At 38.5% G+C, this 19,482-nt stretch overlaps 2 protein-coding genes across 2 annotated transcripts; both read left to right on the forward strand.

The window, feature by feature from the left end:
* The first annotated feature begins 24 nt into the window (after positions 1-24).
* cenpa (histone H3-like centromeric protein A) lies at positions 25-3,300 on the forward strand. The gene is made up of 5 exons (XM_083918197.1): positions 25-70; positions 1,595-1,771; positions 1,970-2,082; positions 2,201-2,275; positions 2,936-3,300. The coding sequence occupies exons 2-5, from the start codon at positions 1,651-1,653 to the stop codon at positions 3,062-3,064; spliced, it is 438 nt and encodes a 145-aa protein (XP_083774323.1). The 5' UTR covers positions 25-70; positions 1,595-1,650; the 3' UTR covers positions 3,065-3,300.
* A 7,234-nt stretch (positions 3,301-10,534) lies between these two features.
* On the forward strand, positions 10,535-14,538 carry mettl6 (methyltransferase 6, methylcytidine; the record flags this gene model as incomplete). Its single annotated transcript, XM_083917768.1, has 5 exons — positions 10,535-11,197; positions 12,491-12,625; positions 12,791-12,961; positions 13,178-13,319; positions 13,726-14,538. The coding sequence occupies 5 exons, from the start codon at positions 10,535-10,537 to the stop codon at positions 13,878-13,880; spliced, it is 1,266 nt and encodes a 421-aa protein (XP_083773894.1). The 3' UTR covers positions 13,881-14,538.
* Between the last annotated feature and the right edge of the window lie 4,944 nt (positions 14,539-19,482).

The following is a 19,482-nucleotide window of genomic DNA, read 5'->3' on the forward strand; positions in this document are numbered from 1 at the left end:
GTTGTAGTTGTGTGTGTAGAAGAAAACTGCTGCCCGTCGCTTTTCGGACACGTTTCCAGTATTTTAAACAGTAAGTTAATGGTCTTCTTGACTTAAAATGTGATTTTAGTCATTTAGTGTCAACACATCTCGGTTTTAACGAGAGTACAGACACTTCACACTGACTTGTTGAATTGTAAACTGTTGGTAGTTGGTGCTTTCAGGTCAGTCATTCCTCTTACGCTGCTTTAGAAAACGGGGCAACGTTAAGACCCTCGCCACACGATCGAAAACGACCTTTTTCCCCCTCTGTTCTTTAAAAGTTTTCCGTCCACACGGACTCGGGTTAAGAAATACATGCGTCCACTCGAAACCAGCTGAAAACGCTGTAATACACATGTCGGGCCTGGGTGTGGCGCTGTAACTGCCACAGAAATACACCAACAGGGAGTAGAGACGGGGAAACGCTGTTGTGTTGAATCATAATACAAACACCGGATAGTTTGTCGCCAAATCTGGAGACTTCCCAAATACTTATCCACCCTAGAGAGAAATCCGTCCACTGTCTCTGGTGTTATTTGAGACTTTTGTGGTGTTTTGGACTCTGATGCACCGATCACTCTGCAGTTAGTGTCCTCAACGAGCAGAGGGTGCTGCTGTGAGCCCTTCCCCATCCCAAAGCACTCACAAGGCACTGTGTCGCTACTTTTTGCGACCTTCCCTACAACTTTATTCATAAAAAGCTACTAGCGACCAATTTATGGTCTTATTCAGACCATCATGGAAAAGGGAGAAATATATGGTCGGCCCTAATTCACGTTAAATACTTACAATATGTAAACATGACATTTATTTATGACAATTGCTTTTTTTTTTTTACGTAGGTGACGTCTCACGTCACACAGCACACAGCCTAATGCTTCATCAGGCATTGAATCTGATTTAATAAAGGAAGCAACAGGTTTGTTATATAGTCCTGTAATCCGATAGTTCATAAGTCAGTTAAGTCAATATCGGTCGATACTGACTAGTGATGGACCGATACATTGGCCAGCCGATATAATCGGCTTATATTTGTGTTTTTTAGGTGTATTGGTATCGGCTGATGCAGGCTGTTGCGTTAGCAGATCGTTTTTTTTCCCGGCATTACTTAAAGACAGGGGTCCACAGGCAGCTCCATGTTGCTGGAGACGCCTTTTTTAAGTTCAATAAATGTTCCTTTTTTTAAATTGAGACTGGTAGTATTGATGTCATTTGAGGGAGCAAAAGTAGCATCTGCTCCAAATATCGGCACAAGACAATCGAAAGAAAATCTGTATAAGCATTGGCCCTAAAAAATCCATATCCGACGATCCCTAATACTGACAGCATGCCCATATTAACATGCATCCCCACTAGGAACTGTGTGTGATAGAGGCTTAGTACTCTACTGTTTTTGGGGAGAGGGAAGACCACTTTACACACTGAGATTTGACCAAATCTACTTTAAATCATTGGTAGACTTTGTGTATTTTTAAGGAATAACCAATGAATGAAATAAAGTATTTTATAAAGAGATGCATTGAAGGTTTGTTTTCTGATTGATAAAATAAGTAATATTCTCAATCTTTTCCAGTCAGACCTTGGCTGCCGTGTTCCCCTCTCTTGGTTCTGACCTGTGTGTTGGAGGCGATGCGTCACGACGAGTCAACCAGCAGCAGACGGAAGGGCAAAACCCCTCAGCGCCGCCCGCCACCGGCCCCAGGGACCTCTGGTTCAGCACCCTCGTCCCCAAGACTGAGTGGAGCTTCACGTAAGAGAGAACTAGTGATTATGCTGCAGTCACAGAAAAAAAATCCCTGCTTTTATCAAAATTCAAAGGATCAAAAAGAGTAAAACAAACAAACAAATCAGGTCACTCAGATAAACTAGTATTAGTTAGGGTCCTTGATCCATTATGTAAGTCTATATGTCCTGCAATCACAATAAACACCCTGTATCTGTTTTTCAGAGCTGCCCGCAAAGAAGAGACGGTATCGACCAGGGACCAGGGCTTTAATGGAGATCCGGAAATACCAGAAGAGCACTGAACTTCTTTTCAGGAAGGCACCCTTCTCTCGACTGGTGAGATAGCTGTACCAAGTTTCTCTGAATGAGAGTGAGACTCTGTAAGGTTTTCTGGGTTACCCCAAAGGTTCCTGTTGCCCTGAGGATTAAGTATTGGTTTCTTGTCTTGTTTTAGGTACGTGAGGTGTGCCAGGGTTTTTCCCACGGAGCTCTCAAATGGCAGGTCACAGCTCTTACGGCCCTGCAGGAGGTAAGCAGATGCCTCTGTATGCAAACTAGCACGCTGCCGTTCTTCGTAGTACGTAGATAATTAATTCACACATAAGGTGTCCGATCATTTTTATTCATTCATGATACACTGTTCCATCATGCACCAATTTCAAAGAATAAATTATACACATATTAGAGATGGACGTAGCTACTGTGACATCACCCCCTGATTTGTGGACTACTGCATTGAAGCCAAGGCCATTGAAAAGAGCCTGAGTCACCAAAAGAAAACACATTGAAGATGGCGCTAGTAAACAAGAGATGGTTTCTGCTCAGGTGCTCTTAAGTTGCATGTTGCACTCAGTCCGACAACTTCTTGGGAACACTGGATGGCGGCTATATACGCATCGTATTTATTTTTCACATATAAAACTATGTGTCAATTCCCAATTATATGATGCAATATGGCGCCAGGACTTCTCCTCTTTTGACCCTCCTTTTTTTGAAACCTTGATATTGGCATTTTGGCCTTCGCCATCGGTGTGGAAGGTTATATTACGCAATTGCAGTCTTCTGAGCGCCAAATTGTGCACCTCTGAGTTTTTTTCAAACAATGTAGAATGACTCGCACAGACCTTGTTGCAATCATTGGCTAGCTACAAACTTAAATTTCAGTTTTTTTCCCTCCTCTTCCTTACAGATTTCAGAGGCGTTTCTTGTATTGTTGTTCTCTGACGCAAACCTCTGTGCCATCCACGCCAAGCGGGTCACGCTGTTCCCACGTGATATTCAACTCGCCAGGAGGATCCGCGGAGTTGAAACCATGTAAAAAGAATCCAATCATAGTGGGTTCCTTCCAGTTCAGTCTGTTCTGATAATATGTCACTGCCTTTTAGGAGTCACTGCCTTTTATCAAGTTCAAATTCAGGGTTGGCAATGATTAGTCAAGTTCCTGTATGTTCATACTTTAAATAATAGATCTGCTGCGTTGGTATGATGCCAGTGTTGTGTTGATTTTTAAACTGATATTGATATTATTAATGTGTACATATTATATCCCCATAAAGGGCAAGATTTTGTACTGTTGCGTAACTCATTTCTGATACGATTCTATGATGATGACTTAAATGCTGTTATGAGTACGTTTTTTTTAAGTACTTAACAGTAACTAGGTGATAAAATGAAGTTTTTTATTCATTCTCTGTATGTATTTGTTCATGTTTTGCAAACTAGGTAACCTGAGCCGGGCCATACAACAATCATCAATCAATCACATCCATACAGGGTTTATATGTTACCAGTGAGGCTGCAAATCAGTTCTTTTTATTATCCATTAATCTGGCGATCTTTTTCTCGACTCATGCGTTAGTTGTTTGGTTCATAAAGTGCGTGAAAATTGTGAAAAATGACTGCTCAGTGTTTTCCAAAGCCCAATACGAATCCCTCAAATGTCTTGTTTTGTACTCAACTCAAATAAATTCTGTTTAAACTTTGATTCAGTTTTAAACTTTGTTTTTTATTGGTCCCTGGGGCGGCAGAAGAAGATTTATTGTATTTAAGTATTTGCCCTGGCGCTTGGTGCATATAATAAACATTTAGAGTAATATAAATAAAAGCAATATCCTGCAACAGTCAGGAACACAAATATAGAATAGAAATATTACAAAAAAACAAGTAGGAGATAAAATAACAAATATATTGTAACAAAGATCTGTTTTCACCTGCACTCTGAGATGGTTAAATCTTGTTTCTATTTTAATCTTGCTTTATTTCCACAAAATATATACATTAGTCTTATTAGTCTTTAGGGTTGTATGTGTAGATTAAAGAGACATATTACTGAAATACATTTGAATATTTTTGAAGATGATGCAGGGGGCATTCAGGAGAGACAAAGCCGGGAAGAAGAGTGTTTTCTAAAAGCAGGTCAGGATCTTATGATGCGTGTGGGGTTTTCTTAAAGGCATCTTGAAATAAATGGGAGAGTTTAGAATCAGTCACCCGGTAATGACATTGGATTATCTGAGTGATAATCTGTTTCATTTTGGTAGATGTTTGATCAGAATGGATTTTATTACGATTGCAACCAGCTGCTTATAGCAGGTTAGTGTTTGGGTGCACACAATAAACACACTAAAAACCAAACAGAAAGCCAACTACTGTATCTGAACATAAATATATAATTTGAAAAATATACTGTTTTATTTTTTTCATATGATTATGAAAAAAGGGATGCTGTTCAAAGATACTGTTAAAAAAGTTAAAATAATATAGTAATAATAAATACTAGCTCCTATATAGCGCTTATCAAAGTACTCAAAGACACTATACACCTTTACAAAAATGTAAACATAAATATTCTAAATGTGCTCAAGTTTATTTCCTGTTGCAGTGTATGTGAATGACATCAGCTGACAGGAAGTTACAAGGTCCAAGGCTGTTGCCTAGCAATGGACACACACACTTAGATACAGGTATATCATAGACTGTATTTATATATATGTATTATTTTTTTATTATTGTCATTTTCCAAGATGAATTCAAAATGGCAGAATGGCAGGAAATAGAGGTTAAACAAAAGTATTTAACAAATAAATAAATAAATAAATAGTATCCATTCGCATCACATTCCCGACAATGTAGCGAGTCCCGCCCAGTTACTCAAAGCTGATTGGCTGAGCCATGGAAGCGCATGGATGTACATCCACGGTCAAGGGGGCGTTGTTCGGTCGTTCGGCGGTTGGATTAGGATGTTGTCATATGAGGTGACTGCTTCAGGTGTCTAATTCTGGTTAGTTTCTAATATTTTATATAACTTAAATGTCGAGAATTTTGTTCAACTTTACCTGCATGTTTACAATTACTGTTTTACGTGAGTGAGGTTTAAAAGAGCGAGTTAAAATCACGTAAAATAGCACCTAAAAGTTAGTCTGACGCTGTAGCTAGATGGCGCTGAAGCTAGCTAGCTACAGTTTTAGCCATGTAGCTAAATCAATTTCATAAGAAAATTAAATCTTTTACAAATTGCACATCACTCATTCACACTTTCAAACATACCAGGGGGGCAACTGTAGGTGAAAATAAGCAAATATACATGTTTTATACATTCATTGTCAATTGCTTAAAATCCTTGAAAATGCTTAAATTTTAATGTGGTTTCAAGGTTTGAAAATGCTTAAATTTCGGATAAAGTGCTTGAAATTGTATTTGTATCGCATTTCTTTCATAATAAATAGCTATAGAATAGAATTTAATTTAATTTCTTATGTTTCTGGTCTTATGAAACACAATTTTAGTTGTTTATAGCATAATACCATCTCTTTTGTAGGAATAAAAAAAGGTGAATTATCATTTTTACGGTGTGTTCGTAGAACTATGTAATTTATCAAAGCCCTATGGTGCTGGAAAAGCTTGACATTGACCTTATAAAGTGCTTGAATTTGACCTTGGAACAGGTGTACAAACCCTGAATTAAGAAAAAAATTTTTTTTAAATCTATATATAAGGTACAATTTCCAATTGTATATTTGCATAAATACAGGCAACACATGCCCATACAGTTTTCATGTTTTGTTTTTTTAATTGGTACAAGGCTAAATAGTTTTTTTGCACTGTTGTTAAAATATACTGCGTGTGAAGCTTTTAAATCTATGTTGTTGAAGCTGAAACTAAAGTTCAGTCCCGGATGTGTTGACATCATTGATCACCCAGTATTTACATCTTTTTTATATGTTTTGTGTTTTATCTTTTACAGTCAGATATTTGTGGTTTTACCTTCTTGTGGTTCCGACCTGTGTGTTGGAGGTGATGTGCCCTGATTCATCAGCCAGGCGGCGGAAGAGCAGAACACCTCAACGCCGCCCCCCTCTGTGGGCCCCAGTGACCTGTGGTTCGACATCCTTGTCCGCAAGACTTAGTGGAGTTTCAAGTTAGCGACTGAAGAAGCAGAGCTGATACTTGAACTAGTGATTGTGTTGTACTCACAGAAAAATCTTAAGTTTTTTCAGTTATCCTGGCTGATCCTATCCTTGGGTTTCATGAAAGTAATGGCACATAAGTAGCTGTAAATATTTATTCCATGCAGCTAACCTGTAACAGAAACCAAATGTGTTTTTTTTTACAGTTATTCAGTGTGTACTTGTACTTATTTTTTAGTTCTATTGGCATGGAGGGACAAGTACATAAACAAGTAAAGCCAGGAATAAATATACATATATACGGATTTACACATTTTGCCGTACAAAATTCCAGTGAAGTCCTTTTTTTTTAAGTTTTGAAAACTAATTAAAAATGAAAACTACACACATTACAAGTTAATTGGCCCCCACCTGACATCATTTGTGGTGATTTTGATTACTTCAGAATATAGAATATAAACAAAGAAAGTGACTATTTCAAAAGGGTATCATGACTTTCTATAGGCAGTGTATATATATATATATATATATATACACTGTATATATATATATATATATATTTATATATATACAGTGTATTTATATATATTATTTTCTCATTAGACTGCTTTGAACTACTACATGTAGGGTAAATATTACCATTCAATTAAGTACTGTCATAATTAATAATAATGATTCATGTCATAGTATTACTGTTGTTTATGAGCACTTCTGTTCATATTACTGTCAGGGGTGTGATGAATATAGTTCTGCAGATGATCAGAAATGGCCGATAAAGTTGCAAAGGTGCATTCAATGAAATCAGCAACATGGGAAATATATAAAGGCACACATGTTTCTATAAATTCTAATTATTTTAAGTAATTTATTGCTTTTGCTTATAAGCCAGGATGCACAGACTTATCTGACTTTATATGTTTTCCTGGATTCCTTCATTCTGCTTTGGTGAAATAGTCCAAAAATAATCTAGTTATTTAATACTCCATAAGATATTTTTCTATTTTTTTTATCCCACCTGCACAGAACATTGAAGTAGAATATTTGTCAGGTGGTGTCCTTGTTCCTTTAGAGGAAAGCCTACCTGTCCTGCCATCACAATAAACACCCTGCATCTATTTTCCAGAGCACGACGGTGCATTTCTCTGTATGAGAGGGTGTCGACCAGGGACGAGGACCTTAATGGCGATCAGCATTTACGAGCAATGCACTGAATTTCTTCTAGACATGGAAACCTTCTGCGTCCTGGTGAGTCAGTGGCAGCAGGGCAGGGGCACAACCATCCGCATACATGTTCAATAGCCTGTAGCCTCTGCACAAACGTGCAGGGAGCGAAGCAGAAGAGACAGATGAAGTGAAGATAACATTGTTGTTTCCAGGTATAAACAGGCTCAAATTACTTAAAAGTTGCCCACAATGCATAGCGTTGTGATGTTAAAGCACAGGGGGATACCAGGGGAAGCCTGTTTTTCTGTCGCCTGTGAGACTGCAGCGTTGACTGATAAAATCTCAGCTCCTTGTCTTGGTTCAGGTTCAGGAGGTGTGCAGGAGTTTTCCTCATAGAACTCAACGATGGGAGGTCAAAGCTCTTCTGGCAATGCGGGAGGTAAGCAGTTGCCTCCACCATCAAGATAACATGCGGTCATTCTTCATTGTACCTGAAGATATTAACATATATTGTTCAAGATCATTATATTCATTTCTTCATACATTGTTTAATCATCATACACCCATTTCAAAGAATACAATCTTCACAATATACAGTAAATCTAATTGTTAACTCTCTGCACTTAAACCCGTATGTTTCCTTGTTCTCTAAAAGTGTAGTTAAGCTTTCAGGTTAACATGTTATTAAAGCAAAAATTATTATTAATTTTGTGTTGTGTTAGTATCTACCTGGAGAATGCAAGTTCAGAATTCACCCTACTTTGGGTTCTCTAACTACGTTGTTGGTGCTTTGGTTAATGTGTAGGGACTCTTCTCATGCTACTGCAGAGGTTTGGTGTTATTTTGAGCAGAATTAGTGGTTAAAAAAGACGTTTGAATGCCTTCACCATACTGCCCCGAGCTAATCAGTGTTAGCCACGTCCGGCTGTTAGCGACTCAAAAATAAACACACCAATGAGAACGTCTCCATGGCTTATATTACACTTTAACGTTACTATTGTCTCACATTGCCCTGTGTCAGCGCGCTGTGTTCATAACAGAGTTACAGCTTTAGTGTCTCGTTCTGCTTTTCAGAATCAGTGTTTGAAACCTGAAGTCTTTCCATACTTTACTTTATGTGTGGTATTTACCACACTTTGGATCACACGGATTGCATACCATCTGCTATTTCCTGCTTTCGTTTTGTTGCCTACTATGTTTTTAAGCTCCGAAGTCGTAGATCGTGAGCTGACGATTCTACAATAGGATGCCTGTTTGCGTTTGGGCTAATAAGCTGATTGCTTTAATTCAAAATCCACTGATGTTTTGTTTGTTATTTTTTCTCCCTAGATATCAGAGGCATACCTTGCGTTGTTAATATCAAATGCAAAATGTACGTGCCAAGCATATCAGGAGGGTTGTGCGGTTCATTTGGATCAAGCAGCTCCTGCGTGATATTCAGCTGGCCAGGAGGGTCCGCGGAGTGGACATCATGTTAAAACCACACCCTACGGAGTGGCTTCTTTCCACTTCAGTCTGTTCTGATGATGTTACTGCCTTTTATGAAAAGGTAATAAGTTCAAATTCAGGTTAAAAAAAAGAAAAAAATCACTGTCAAGCACCTGTATGTTCATACTTCACATACTGGATCTGTTGTGTTGTTGGTTTTGATACATTATTGGTGTGTGTATGTTGTGTCCCATACAAGTACACTTCTATTGTAAATAAACAGTAAGATTTTGTACAGATATGTTCCTAATTTCTGATACTGGTACCAGTTGATGCTGCCTAGGTAGTTTATTCATGTTCTTTTTACAGTTTGGGACGGAAACGAGTCAAACTGTACAATAAAAAAAAGTTCTACATTCATTCTCTGTTTGTATTCGCTCATATTTTACAAACTGTTTAATCTACTTGTTACCTGTTCTGCTGCAACAAACGATTATTTTCATTCTCATCAATCTGTCAACCATAACATATGTTCTTGAGATTTCTCGTAGAATTACGAATTTGTTCTCGTAATGTTACAAATTTTTGGGTTTAAATTAAGATTTTGCCTGTATTCTCATCACATTATGAGTTTATTCCCTAAATCTCATTTGTATTCAGTGCGTAACGAGCAAAGCGGTATTCGCTGAAAATGATGACATTTCTGTTCAGTTTATTGTGATAAATGAACTCATTATTCTACCAAAACTTTATTTACCAAAGTCGAAGTTTTTAAGAAAGAAACCAAGCTTTTCCTGACATATTTGCCAATGTTAAACTTTTTTTTTCCTCATATCTGAATGAACTCTTTTTGCTTTTGTTTTGGTAGTATTTTGTATTTGGTGACCCCATGACCTCCCCGGCTTGTTTTATTTTATGTATTAAAAACTTCATTGTCAACAATATTGTATTACAACATAAACATTAGCACAGGGAGGATTTTACAATGTGCACATACATATAGAGTTAACAGTTAAATTTCATAAGCTTGTTTGTGATTGTAAATGATTGACAGATGTCCAGAAGGTAGGGAAGCCTGTTTCCGCCACTGAAAGAAAAAATATTGCCATGGTAAATCCAAATTATGAGATAAAAAGTTGAAATTATGAGGTTAAAAAAATCCAAATTAAGAGATAAAAAGTCAAAATGATGAGCTAAAAAGTCAAAAATAATGAGATAAAAGTCATGATTATGAGATAAAAAAAATTCAAATTATATCATAATTATGATATTAAAGGTCAAAATTAAGAGATAAAAAGTCAAAGTAATGAGATAAAAAGTCATAATTGGTAGATAATAAGTAGAAATAATGAGATAAATTAGTCATTATTTCCCTTTGATCTCCTTTGCACTGTGCTATTTTAACCTGATTTGATCATTTTGTTTACTCACCATTTTTATTATTGTGTTGCACTGTTTTTAACAAATGTACGGTGTCCTTGAGTGCTTAGAAAGGCACCTATGAATAAAATGTATTATTATTATTATTATTAGATAAAACGTTATTGAAAAAACAAGCGGAACGGAAATTGTAGATGCAACACGGAAGGATTTAAATAACGGACAAGATGGACGCCGAATGTGGACAAACTCAACTCGGCGCAGTATTTTTTAACATTTCCAGTTAATTTTAGTGCCGTTAACTGTTATAAAACACCTGTATTCCTAAACTTTATTGAAATGTTTCTTTTCCCCTTAAATTAAAAGTTAGCGACGTTATCGGCACAAACCAGGAGACTTTTTGAAGCAGCATGGCGCTGTCGACAAGTGACAGTGTCCCCGGGGACGTTAAAGTGACGGGAGAGGGGTCCACAGAGACTCTGGTGTCCTCAGAGACTCTGTGGTCCACAGAGACTCTGGTGTCCACAGAGACTCTGGGGTCCAAAGAGACGCTGGGGTCCACAGAGACTCTGGGGTCCAAAGAGACGCTGGGGTCCACAGAGACTCTGGGGTCCAAAGAGACTCTGGGGTCCACAGAGACTCTGGGGTCCAAAGAGACGCTGGGGTCCACAGAGACTCTGGGGTCCACAGAGACTCTGGGGTCCAAAGAGACGCTGGGGTCCACAGAGACTCTGGGGTCCACAGAGACGCTGGGGTCCACAGAGACTCTGGGGTCCAAAGAGACGCTGGGGTCCACAGAGACTCTGGGGTCCACAGAGACGCTGGGGTCCACAGAGACTCTGGGGTCCAAAGAGACGCTGGGGTCCACAGAGACTCTGGGGTCCAAAGAGACGCTGGGGTCCACAGAGACTCTGGTGTCCACAGAGACTCTGGTGTCCGACTTCAAGCTGATGAAGCTGGAGAAAGAAGCGCAGAAAAACTGGGACCTGTTTTACAAAAGAAACACCACGAATTTCTTCAAGGACCGACACTGGACGACCCGAGAGTTTGAGGAGCTGAAGGCGTGCAGGCAGGTGAGGGAGAGCCGCTCCTCTGTAACCGCACCTGTAGTCCCCGTGCACCGTTTCACATCTGTAAATACATGCATGACGTCATTTTGCTGCTTTATATTTATGACTTTTACGAATTTTATGGGGAAAACTTAAAATTAGCATGATTTTATTTTTCATTGACCTGGCGCATCAGTGTTTCTTTGGTCAATTTGATCATTTTAATGATTTAGTCATTATTATTATTATTATCTATTTTACAATCCAAATATTTAGAAATGTTTGAAGTTGTTTTTTCTGCTGAGGTCAAATTGACCCTGTACAATTTGACCTGTTTTTATCTGTAAAAACATTTTGGCTCTAACGTGTCAGAACAGAATGAAACAAGATTTTTTTTAGTTTCGTTTTTTAATTTGGAACATGTGAAAGGAATAAAAAGTATAAACAAATATACTTATACTTATCACTAAATAGTGATAAAAAAATAAGAATAGTAACTAAATGTGATTAACTTTTTTTGCCAATAACAAAACAACATACAAAAAATTAACCAACAAAATATTGAAACAGTTGAACATGTCCAAAAGGGAGTAGTAATAAGAATAAACCTATTTAATACTACCCCTTCTCCATTCTCAAACATTATCACATTTTGCCTTTTTAAATCTATTTCATGGTATAACGTTTAGACATTTTTTTAGTCCATCTTTATAATCTGATTATGGCTTCCTTCCTTCTTCCTCTCTCACGTTATGAAAATCCCTTCTTTACACCTCTTTTTGAACTTAATCTTTTAGTTTTGAACATGCTTTAATCCAATGTTTATTATGTATGTTATATCTGTTCTGGAAACAAACGTCACAAGATAATGCTCCATTTGCATATTTAAACACAAAGATTATAATACAGAAAAAGAGTTGTGATGTCACCAATCAACAGCGTAAGTGTCATGGTGCCTTAAGTGAGTCGTTAGTTCTTTTGGGTTGAAATAGTCCTGACACATGGTTTTTCTTGTTCCAGGAGAACATCTTCATCCAAATCTCGTTTAAACAAAATACTATTTCTTGGAGACTTTGATTATCTGCAAAATTAAAAGCTTGATATGACATCAAATCTGACATTTTAAAAGTGTAAGTTTCTCCAGATAACTTTAGCTTATAGCTACTCCTTCAGTCAGCAATGTACATTAGGTCTACTACTTTAAATTTCTAACTCTAACACATACATACCTAGAACAAGTGTCCCATAAGGATTTTGATAGTAAACAGATATTTGTGGCCATGTCTCAGTTTTGTCTTTGTCCTGCTTGGTTTGCAGTTTGAGTCCCAGAGGCTGGTACTGCTGGAGGCCGGCTGCGGCGTTGGAAACTGCATCTTCCCTCTGCTGAAGGACGACCTCAACATCTTTGTTTATGCCTGTGACTTCTCACCGCGAGCTGTTGAATTTGTCAAAGTGAGAACTCTGTCTATCCGTCTGCATCTCTTTCTACAGACACACAGCGCTACATTCACTCAGAGCGACACATTTACACCTGTGTGACCGGAACATACTCAGTTTGATGACTTAATAATGACACAATAATAATAATAAAACTCTTAATCCTCATTCTTTTCACAGCAAAATCCTCTGTACTGCCCTGAGCGCTGCTGTGCCTTCCAGTGTGACTTAACTAAAGATGATCTGAGGGAAAATGTGCCGGAGGGCGGCGTGGACGTCGTCACTCTCATCTTCGTCCTGTCGGCGGTCCATCCTGACAAGATGAAGCTGGCTCTGCAGAACATCAGCAGGGTGAGAGCAGAGTCCTTTTGGGAAAAAATAGTTTAAATTGATCATTTCTCACTAATATTTGGAGTTTTTTCTCCCTAAAATACCTAATCAAATACATGCATGCCTAATATATACACACAGTTTTTTTTTAATGTGTCTGGTGGCAACTACCCATCCTGTTTTTTCGTAGCCCTAACGCAAGAAATTGGTATAATTTACCGTACATGTGGCTTTAAGGTGCTGAAGCCCGGAGGTGTCGTCCTGTTCAGGGACTACGGCCTCCACGACCACGCCATGCTCCGATTTAAAGCCGGCAGCAAACTTGGGGAGAACTTCTACGTTCGCCAAGACGGAACAAGGTCCTACTTTTTCTCTAAAGGTCAGTAAATGGCTTTTTATTTGTGTTTGTATCATTGAGACTGATAGATAGATGGATTGATAGATAGATAGATAGATAGATAGATACATTGATTGATTTCAGTTCTTGTCGGCCCTTCGCAAACAAAAGAGCCTGCAACTAGCAGTAAGCTAGTTTAATAGTGTAATGACCGATTACATTACGGTTCAACCTCTTATTTAATGTGAATTTTTGAAGCTGTTCATAGAGAAACTGCAACATCACAAATACAGAGAAGTTTCCAAAACAGTCGTCAGATCTTTTCTAGGTGTGAAGGCTCCATGCATGTTTCTTGACCTTTCATGGCGCCTCAGGAAACACATTAACCTTCCTTTTATAGTGTCCTCCTTCTGAAGTCTCAAGTCTTGCTCTTATCGTCTGCTTTCAGAGTTCCTGGCCGAGCTGGTTGCGGACACGGGCCTCCAATGCGTTGCTAATGACTACGTCCTGCGAGAGACGGTCAACAAAAAGGAGGGTCTTTGTGTTCCCAGAGTGTTCCTGCAGAGCAAATTCACCAAGCCCAGCCAATCACAGTGCTCCTAATGTCACGCCATGTGTGTGTTTGTCATCTTATAACTCTCTGAAAGTATGGAAAAACACAAGACTGTTGAAACTGGCAGAAACATTATGATCTTCTTTGGGAGGAGTGGCAGCCTAAAGGTCACTGAACGAGACTTGACTGCTGTTTCTGACTCCTTCAGACCTCCTCCCACTGGTCCACTCATGTCTTTCGCCAACAGATGAAGACGCTGCTTACGCTGGGACTTTTACAGGTGGTAATATGTGGAATGCGTGAACACTGAAGCACAAAAATGCCAACAGGAGCGGGACTGTTCTGCAAGGACATTAGCTGGATGAAGAGTGAATCTCAGTAAAGGTATTTTAAAACTCCATGTCATAGCCTTCATCACTTTGATCGGCCTGTAGAGAGAACACCAGGAGAACTTCTGTGAACCTTCAAGCTGTTTTCTCCTGTGAACAGACTGGTATTTTAATTTCCACCAGGATAAGTTTCTCTACCCCGTATGTTAAGTCAAAGGAATAATTGTGAATGAGGTGAGTACTTTGAATTTTGTGTGAATTAATTTAAATGTTTTTCACTTTCTTTGCCTGTCTAGATCCTCTATTGAAAATGTTTTTTTGCTAGGCAAATATTTATACATCTACAACATGGTTAGTTTTTCAAAATAAACTTATTGCAATTTTATTTTGTTGCCAAGTGTCTTAAAGTCTTGAAACAATTGTCATATCCGATCTCCCGCTCGTCCTCTACCTTGACAGAATTTGAACTAAAGAGAAAAATAACAGCCGTGCGCTTTTTTTAATCTATAAATATTTTGGCATTTATGTCTTTATGTGATAGTAAAAGGCCAGGTGTGAAGGATTTAGAGAGAATATAATAAGTTTGTTAAGAATAAGAATCGTTGTTTTCTTAACGTTAGAATGACCTGTTCATAACCACACCGCCGGTCCTCTTTCAAAGAGTCCACAGTGTTTCACCACCACGTTTCTTCAGTCGCCCAAAAAGGATCAAACAAACACTTCTTTCTCTAGATAGGAACATTCACGTATTTGCATCGCCACCAATGCTCTCTCAAGCTCACAGGACAAGTTTCAGTTGTTTGCAAGCTGCAACCTCACTGCTAAATGCTTCTAAATGCAAACTGAACCTTTAATTTTAGAAACGGACAGAAAACATGGGGGCGTTGTGGTTGTATGGTAAGCGTCTTTACCATTACACTACTAGGATGAACCCACGGTGTGCAGTTTTACATGATCCATAACAGACATATACACACTAAAATCAACAGCAACGTCACACCTGTCAGCTGATCATATTTCATTAATGTATTGGCAAAATCTTTGTTCATAAGAGACAAATGTGTTTACATGACGATGAAATGATCCCTGGATCTCTGGTTTGACGTGACACAAGTCGTCCAGAGGGGTGAGCTGTTGGCTTCAGCGTTGGCACAAACTCATCAGAGTCGTCACGTTCTAAATGTCCTGTTTTCAGTCTATCACTATCTGTGACTCATGGCTTGTATTCATATACTTCCTGTACAGTGTGTGGGCTCATAGCAGAGCCCGGAAATACAGTAACCATGCTTTTTTTGAATGTGGGCACAACACTGTTTACCTAATCTGGTCATTTATTTCAGAAATTAGGGACACACTTTATAGATGATTTTGTATTTTGATTATTTATTTGGTAACACGATATCGGTGCTAAACATTTGTTGCATTTCCTGTTTTGATTGTGGAATAACGATTAATTAAAAGATTAAAAAATAAAGTTTTAATAGCTTTTTTAAGTTTTTGTTTATGCTGGAATAAAGGTAAATTCATGATTCATTTATTTCTAGTGAATGAAAGTAAAAAATATGCAAATGTTGCCACAACTCTCCCTTAACTCCCATGTGAAGCAAATGATTTCACAATAATAATACTAAAGATTTATATTTTTGCCTTTTGAAACGCCAATAAGCAGCATTTCTGTGATCTGTAAATATTGCTTTAAAAAGGACTCTCAGGGTGAGGAGAGTCTGCTGACGGGAAAATGAGTTAGTCTCCTACTGGATCAAGCAGGCGAAGGTTATTGTAACTGTTACGATCTAATTCTTTAAAATGTAAGGCCTTTTATACATGGATGACAGTAGAAGTTGTTACTGTAGAAGGGACTTGTTTTCTTTTACTTTACCTTTTTAATATAGCATCTTTATAGCACAAGTGACCTTACCACTGTGGTGTAGATCGGTGGTGTAGGCAGACACGCTCTGACTGTGTCTTCCTGATCTGTGACTGTCTTGTCATCAGAAAAGAGAAAAATAATCATTTTTTTTATGTAAATGAAAAGTGTGTGACTGCATGACTTTAAAAACCTTATTTAATGTTTCACCAAGTGTGTTTTACATTTGTAAAACAACCCAACATGTACATTTTAAGGCAAAAGTTAATTTGTGAAAAGGTAAAAGTTATTTTCTTTTTGTTTATCTTTGCAATAGAAATGTAATGCAATATATCTGAACTACATTTTGTACAAATTTCTACAATATAATGCAATGTCTGATAAGTTGAGGATATCGTCCGGGAAAAATAATTTTATCTGAACCAAATATTGTGCCCATCCATCTTGTAGATGTTGGCATATTTCAGTGACGTTGTCTAAACATGTTTATTTTCTTAGAGCACCATGAATAAAAAATAGACTTGACTTTCCATCTCTAGAGCCATGCCGCGAGTAAAGATACAAAGTATTATTTAAATCTTACGTACAAAACTGCAAACTCCTCTCAGATCAGGCTCAAAATGTTTATCAAACTGAACTCTGTAGTTCAAACTTACTGTACCCAAACGTCCGTTTACACTGTTCAAAAACTCCTCACAATGAGTGTGTGTGTGTTTTTAATCTGACGCTGCTTCACACAGTTTCCTGTCCTGTGGTTTGACCCGTGCAGCCCTCCGCTGGTGTGATGTATGTAAAAACCAATGTATGTTGAAATAGAGTCACACCTGTAAGTTTATTCTTGGGTACGACAGAGCCAAGTAGGGCACAATCCCCCCGTTGTAATGGCTTTTCAACAGTTGCAATCAATGCTTTTTGTGTGCTGGATTAAAGGATTTTTGAAAAGAACAAAAAACAGGATGAATAGTTGTTGATTAACAAACAAAATTAACTCAATAACTGATAGCAATAAAATAAGGAAAGGCAAGTTTCTTTGTGTCGCACAATTCAACAACAAGGTAATTCAAAGTGCTTCACATAAAACATTAAAAGCATTTGGGGAAAAACACATAAAAGGTCATTTAAAACATAAAAGTACAGTTCCAGAAGTTACAGTGCAGTTTACTAAAAAGCAGCTGCAAATAGAAAAGTCTTCAGTCTTTATTTAAAAGAACTAAGAGTCGCAGCAGACCTGCAGTTTTCTGGAAGTTTGCTCAGGATTTGTGGAACATAAAAAGTGAACGCTGCCTCTCCATGCTTGGTTTAAACTCAGGGGACACAGATCAGACCTGTCCCAGATGATCTGAGAGGTCTGGAGTACGGACTCGTGTGTGACTCAGATGCTGTGGCTGATATAGATCACATGGTTTAGGCGACTTATTGCTGCTGCTGCTCAACTTACAGATGTGGCTTTGTGTTTAAGAACGGTAGCGAAAAGGAAACTGAATGAGTGCAAATTGCTCAGAGTGCTACAAACAAAATGCAGCTTTTATAGTTGCGGTGGCTTTTCACACCGTGGCACAAGTCAGAACAGAAGGTACTTAAAGGTTTTAAGTTTTTTCCGTTTTGTTGCAGAAGTTTTCTGTGTTGACAGAGACTGGGTTCCTTAGTTTTTCAGCTTTCACTTTAGAAACTTGTGCAGGGTTTTGTTCCCCCACCGAAGAAAAGCACGATCTTATTTGGATTTTAGGCAAAGAACCACATCATTTTTACATCCTGTCTTTGTCCTGATGTTACTTAGGGGTAGGCAGTAGGGATTAGATCCTATTTGTATTGTATTGTTTCTGGAAAATCAATTGAGAATTTGTTAATGAAGAAGAAACCCAGACGCATGAATGTCTGCTTGGCTGATCCAGCGAATCAGATTCCGAACAGAGCCAACTCAGTCAGAGGATCAACCTGCAAGAGAACATAAAAGAGCAGAGCAAGGCATCAGTGTGCATCTATAGTATAAAAATTGCCTCCTAGCCGTCCACAGTATCCAGTTGAGAAAGATTAAATCAATTCTGCAGGAGCGATATACAAAGTAAGTAGGATTCATCCTCAGGAGACTTTGAATGTCCGTGCAAAACTTCATGTCAGTCCATTCAGTAGTTGTTGAGATATATGTTTGTACCAAAGGTGTGGACAGGTGACGCTGTACCACAGCCACACTGGTTTGATCACCAGTGTATTTTACCATTGCACTGTTTCAGATGGATTGTTTTTGTAGAGCCCGCAAAACTGTATTCATGACCCAAGGCAATTTCAATGACAATGTCAACGCGTAGTGTAACTCCGGCGCAAAATCATCCAATGGTCTTTTTCGGCACTTGCATACTTCAAATAAGCCATCGAGACAGTTCTGTTCGTGTACGAACTATTAATGGAGAAATACGGGAGTGTCGCTAACACTGATAAGCTCGGGGCAGTACTGTGAAGGCATTAAAACGTCTTTTTTAACCACCAATACTGCCCAAAATAACACCAAATCTCTGCAGTTGCATGAGAAGAGTCCTTACACAGAAAACAAAGCACCAATGGGCTCCTTCCTTTTGGATTGACTTTGGTAATCTACTTGAATGGACTTTACTATGAGAGGAGCTGGTACAGGGGCCAGTTGGTAAGTCTTTAAAACGGTCTTTTAATAAACTCTGGGTTCTCTAACTACATTGTTAGTGCTTTGTTTTCTGTGTAGGGACTCTTATCATGCTGCTGCAGAGGTTGGGTTTTATTCTGAGCAGTATAAGTGTCTGAAAAAGACGTTTTAATGCCTTCACCGTACTGCCCTGAGCTAATCAGTGTTAGCCACGTCCGGCTGTTAGCGACTGTTAGTGACTCTCCAGTATTTCTACTTTAATAGTTCATACACAAAAAAAACTGTCTCGATGGCTTATTTGATGTATGGAAGTGTCGAAAAAGACCACGGGATGATTTTGCGCCAGAATTACACTTTAAAGTGAGTTTCAGAGAAACAGTAATGAGCGAATATAATTTTCCTCCTCATGAAAATACCTTTGACTGTGATCCAAATGTAATGTCCCATTGCCGTCTCTCCACTGTCACATTTAGCCTTGCATTGAAACTGACCGTCGTCCTCTGGTGTCAGGTCAAGGATCTCTGTCACGACCTGCCTGCGCCTCACATTGTCATCAGAGACGGTCTCGTTCACTGTGGTGAAGTACTTGCCGCGATCGGTCAGCTCAACACTTTGCTTAGTGATATGACACCATACAACATGCAGCAGACCGCAGCTCTCTAAGTCAAAATACGCGTTGCAGGATAGTTTGACTGACGAGCCTCTGGCAGGGGTGATGGTACTTTTGGGGTATTTGACCTCTAAGGTAACTGAAGCACAGAGGAAACAAAACAGAAATGCAGAAATAGTTATTAGGCAGTTCCCGCCTTGCTTGCATCGTATAAACTCTTTGATTTACATTA

Source organism: Echiichthys vipera, assembly GCF_963691815.1.
Source record: "Echiichthys vipera genome assembly, chromosome: 8".
Classification (NCBI taxonomy): domain Eukaryota; kingdom Metazoa; phylum Chordata; class Actinopteri; order Perciformes; family Trachinidae; genus Echiichthys; species Echiichthys vipera.

Bases quoted from the DNA above. Each gene is read 5' to 3' on its own strand.
- cenpa (XM_083918197.1), top strand. From the start codon at position 1,651: ATGCGTCACGACGAGTCAACCAGCAGCAGACGGAAGGGCAAAACCCCT. The intron at 1,772-1,969 runs GTAAGAGAGAAC...TCTGTTTTTCAG, and splicing joins AAGACTGAGTGGAGCTTCAC to AGCTGCCCGCAAAGAAGAGA. The intron at 2,276-2,935 runs GTAAGCAGATGC...TCTTCCTTACAG, and splicing joins CTCTTACGGCCCTGCAGGAG to ATTTCAGAGGCGTTTCTTGT.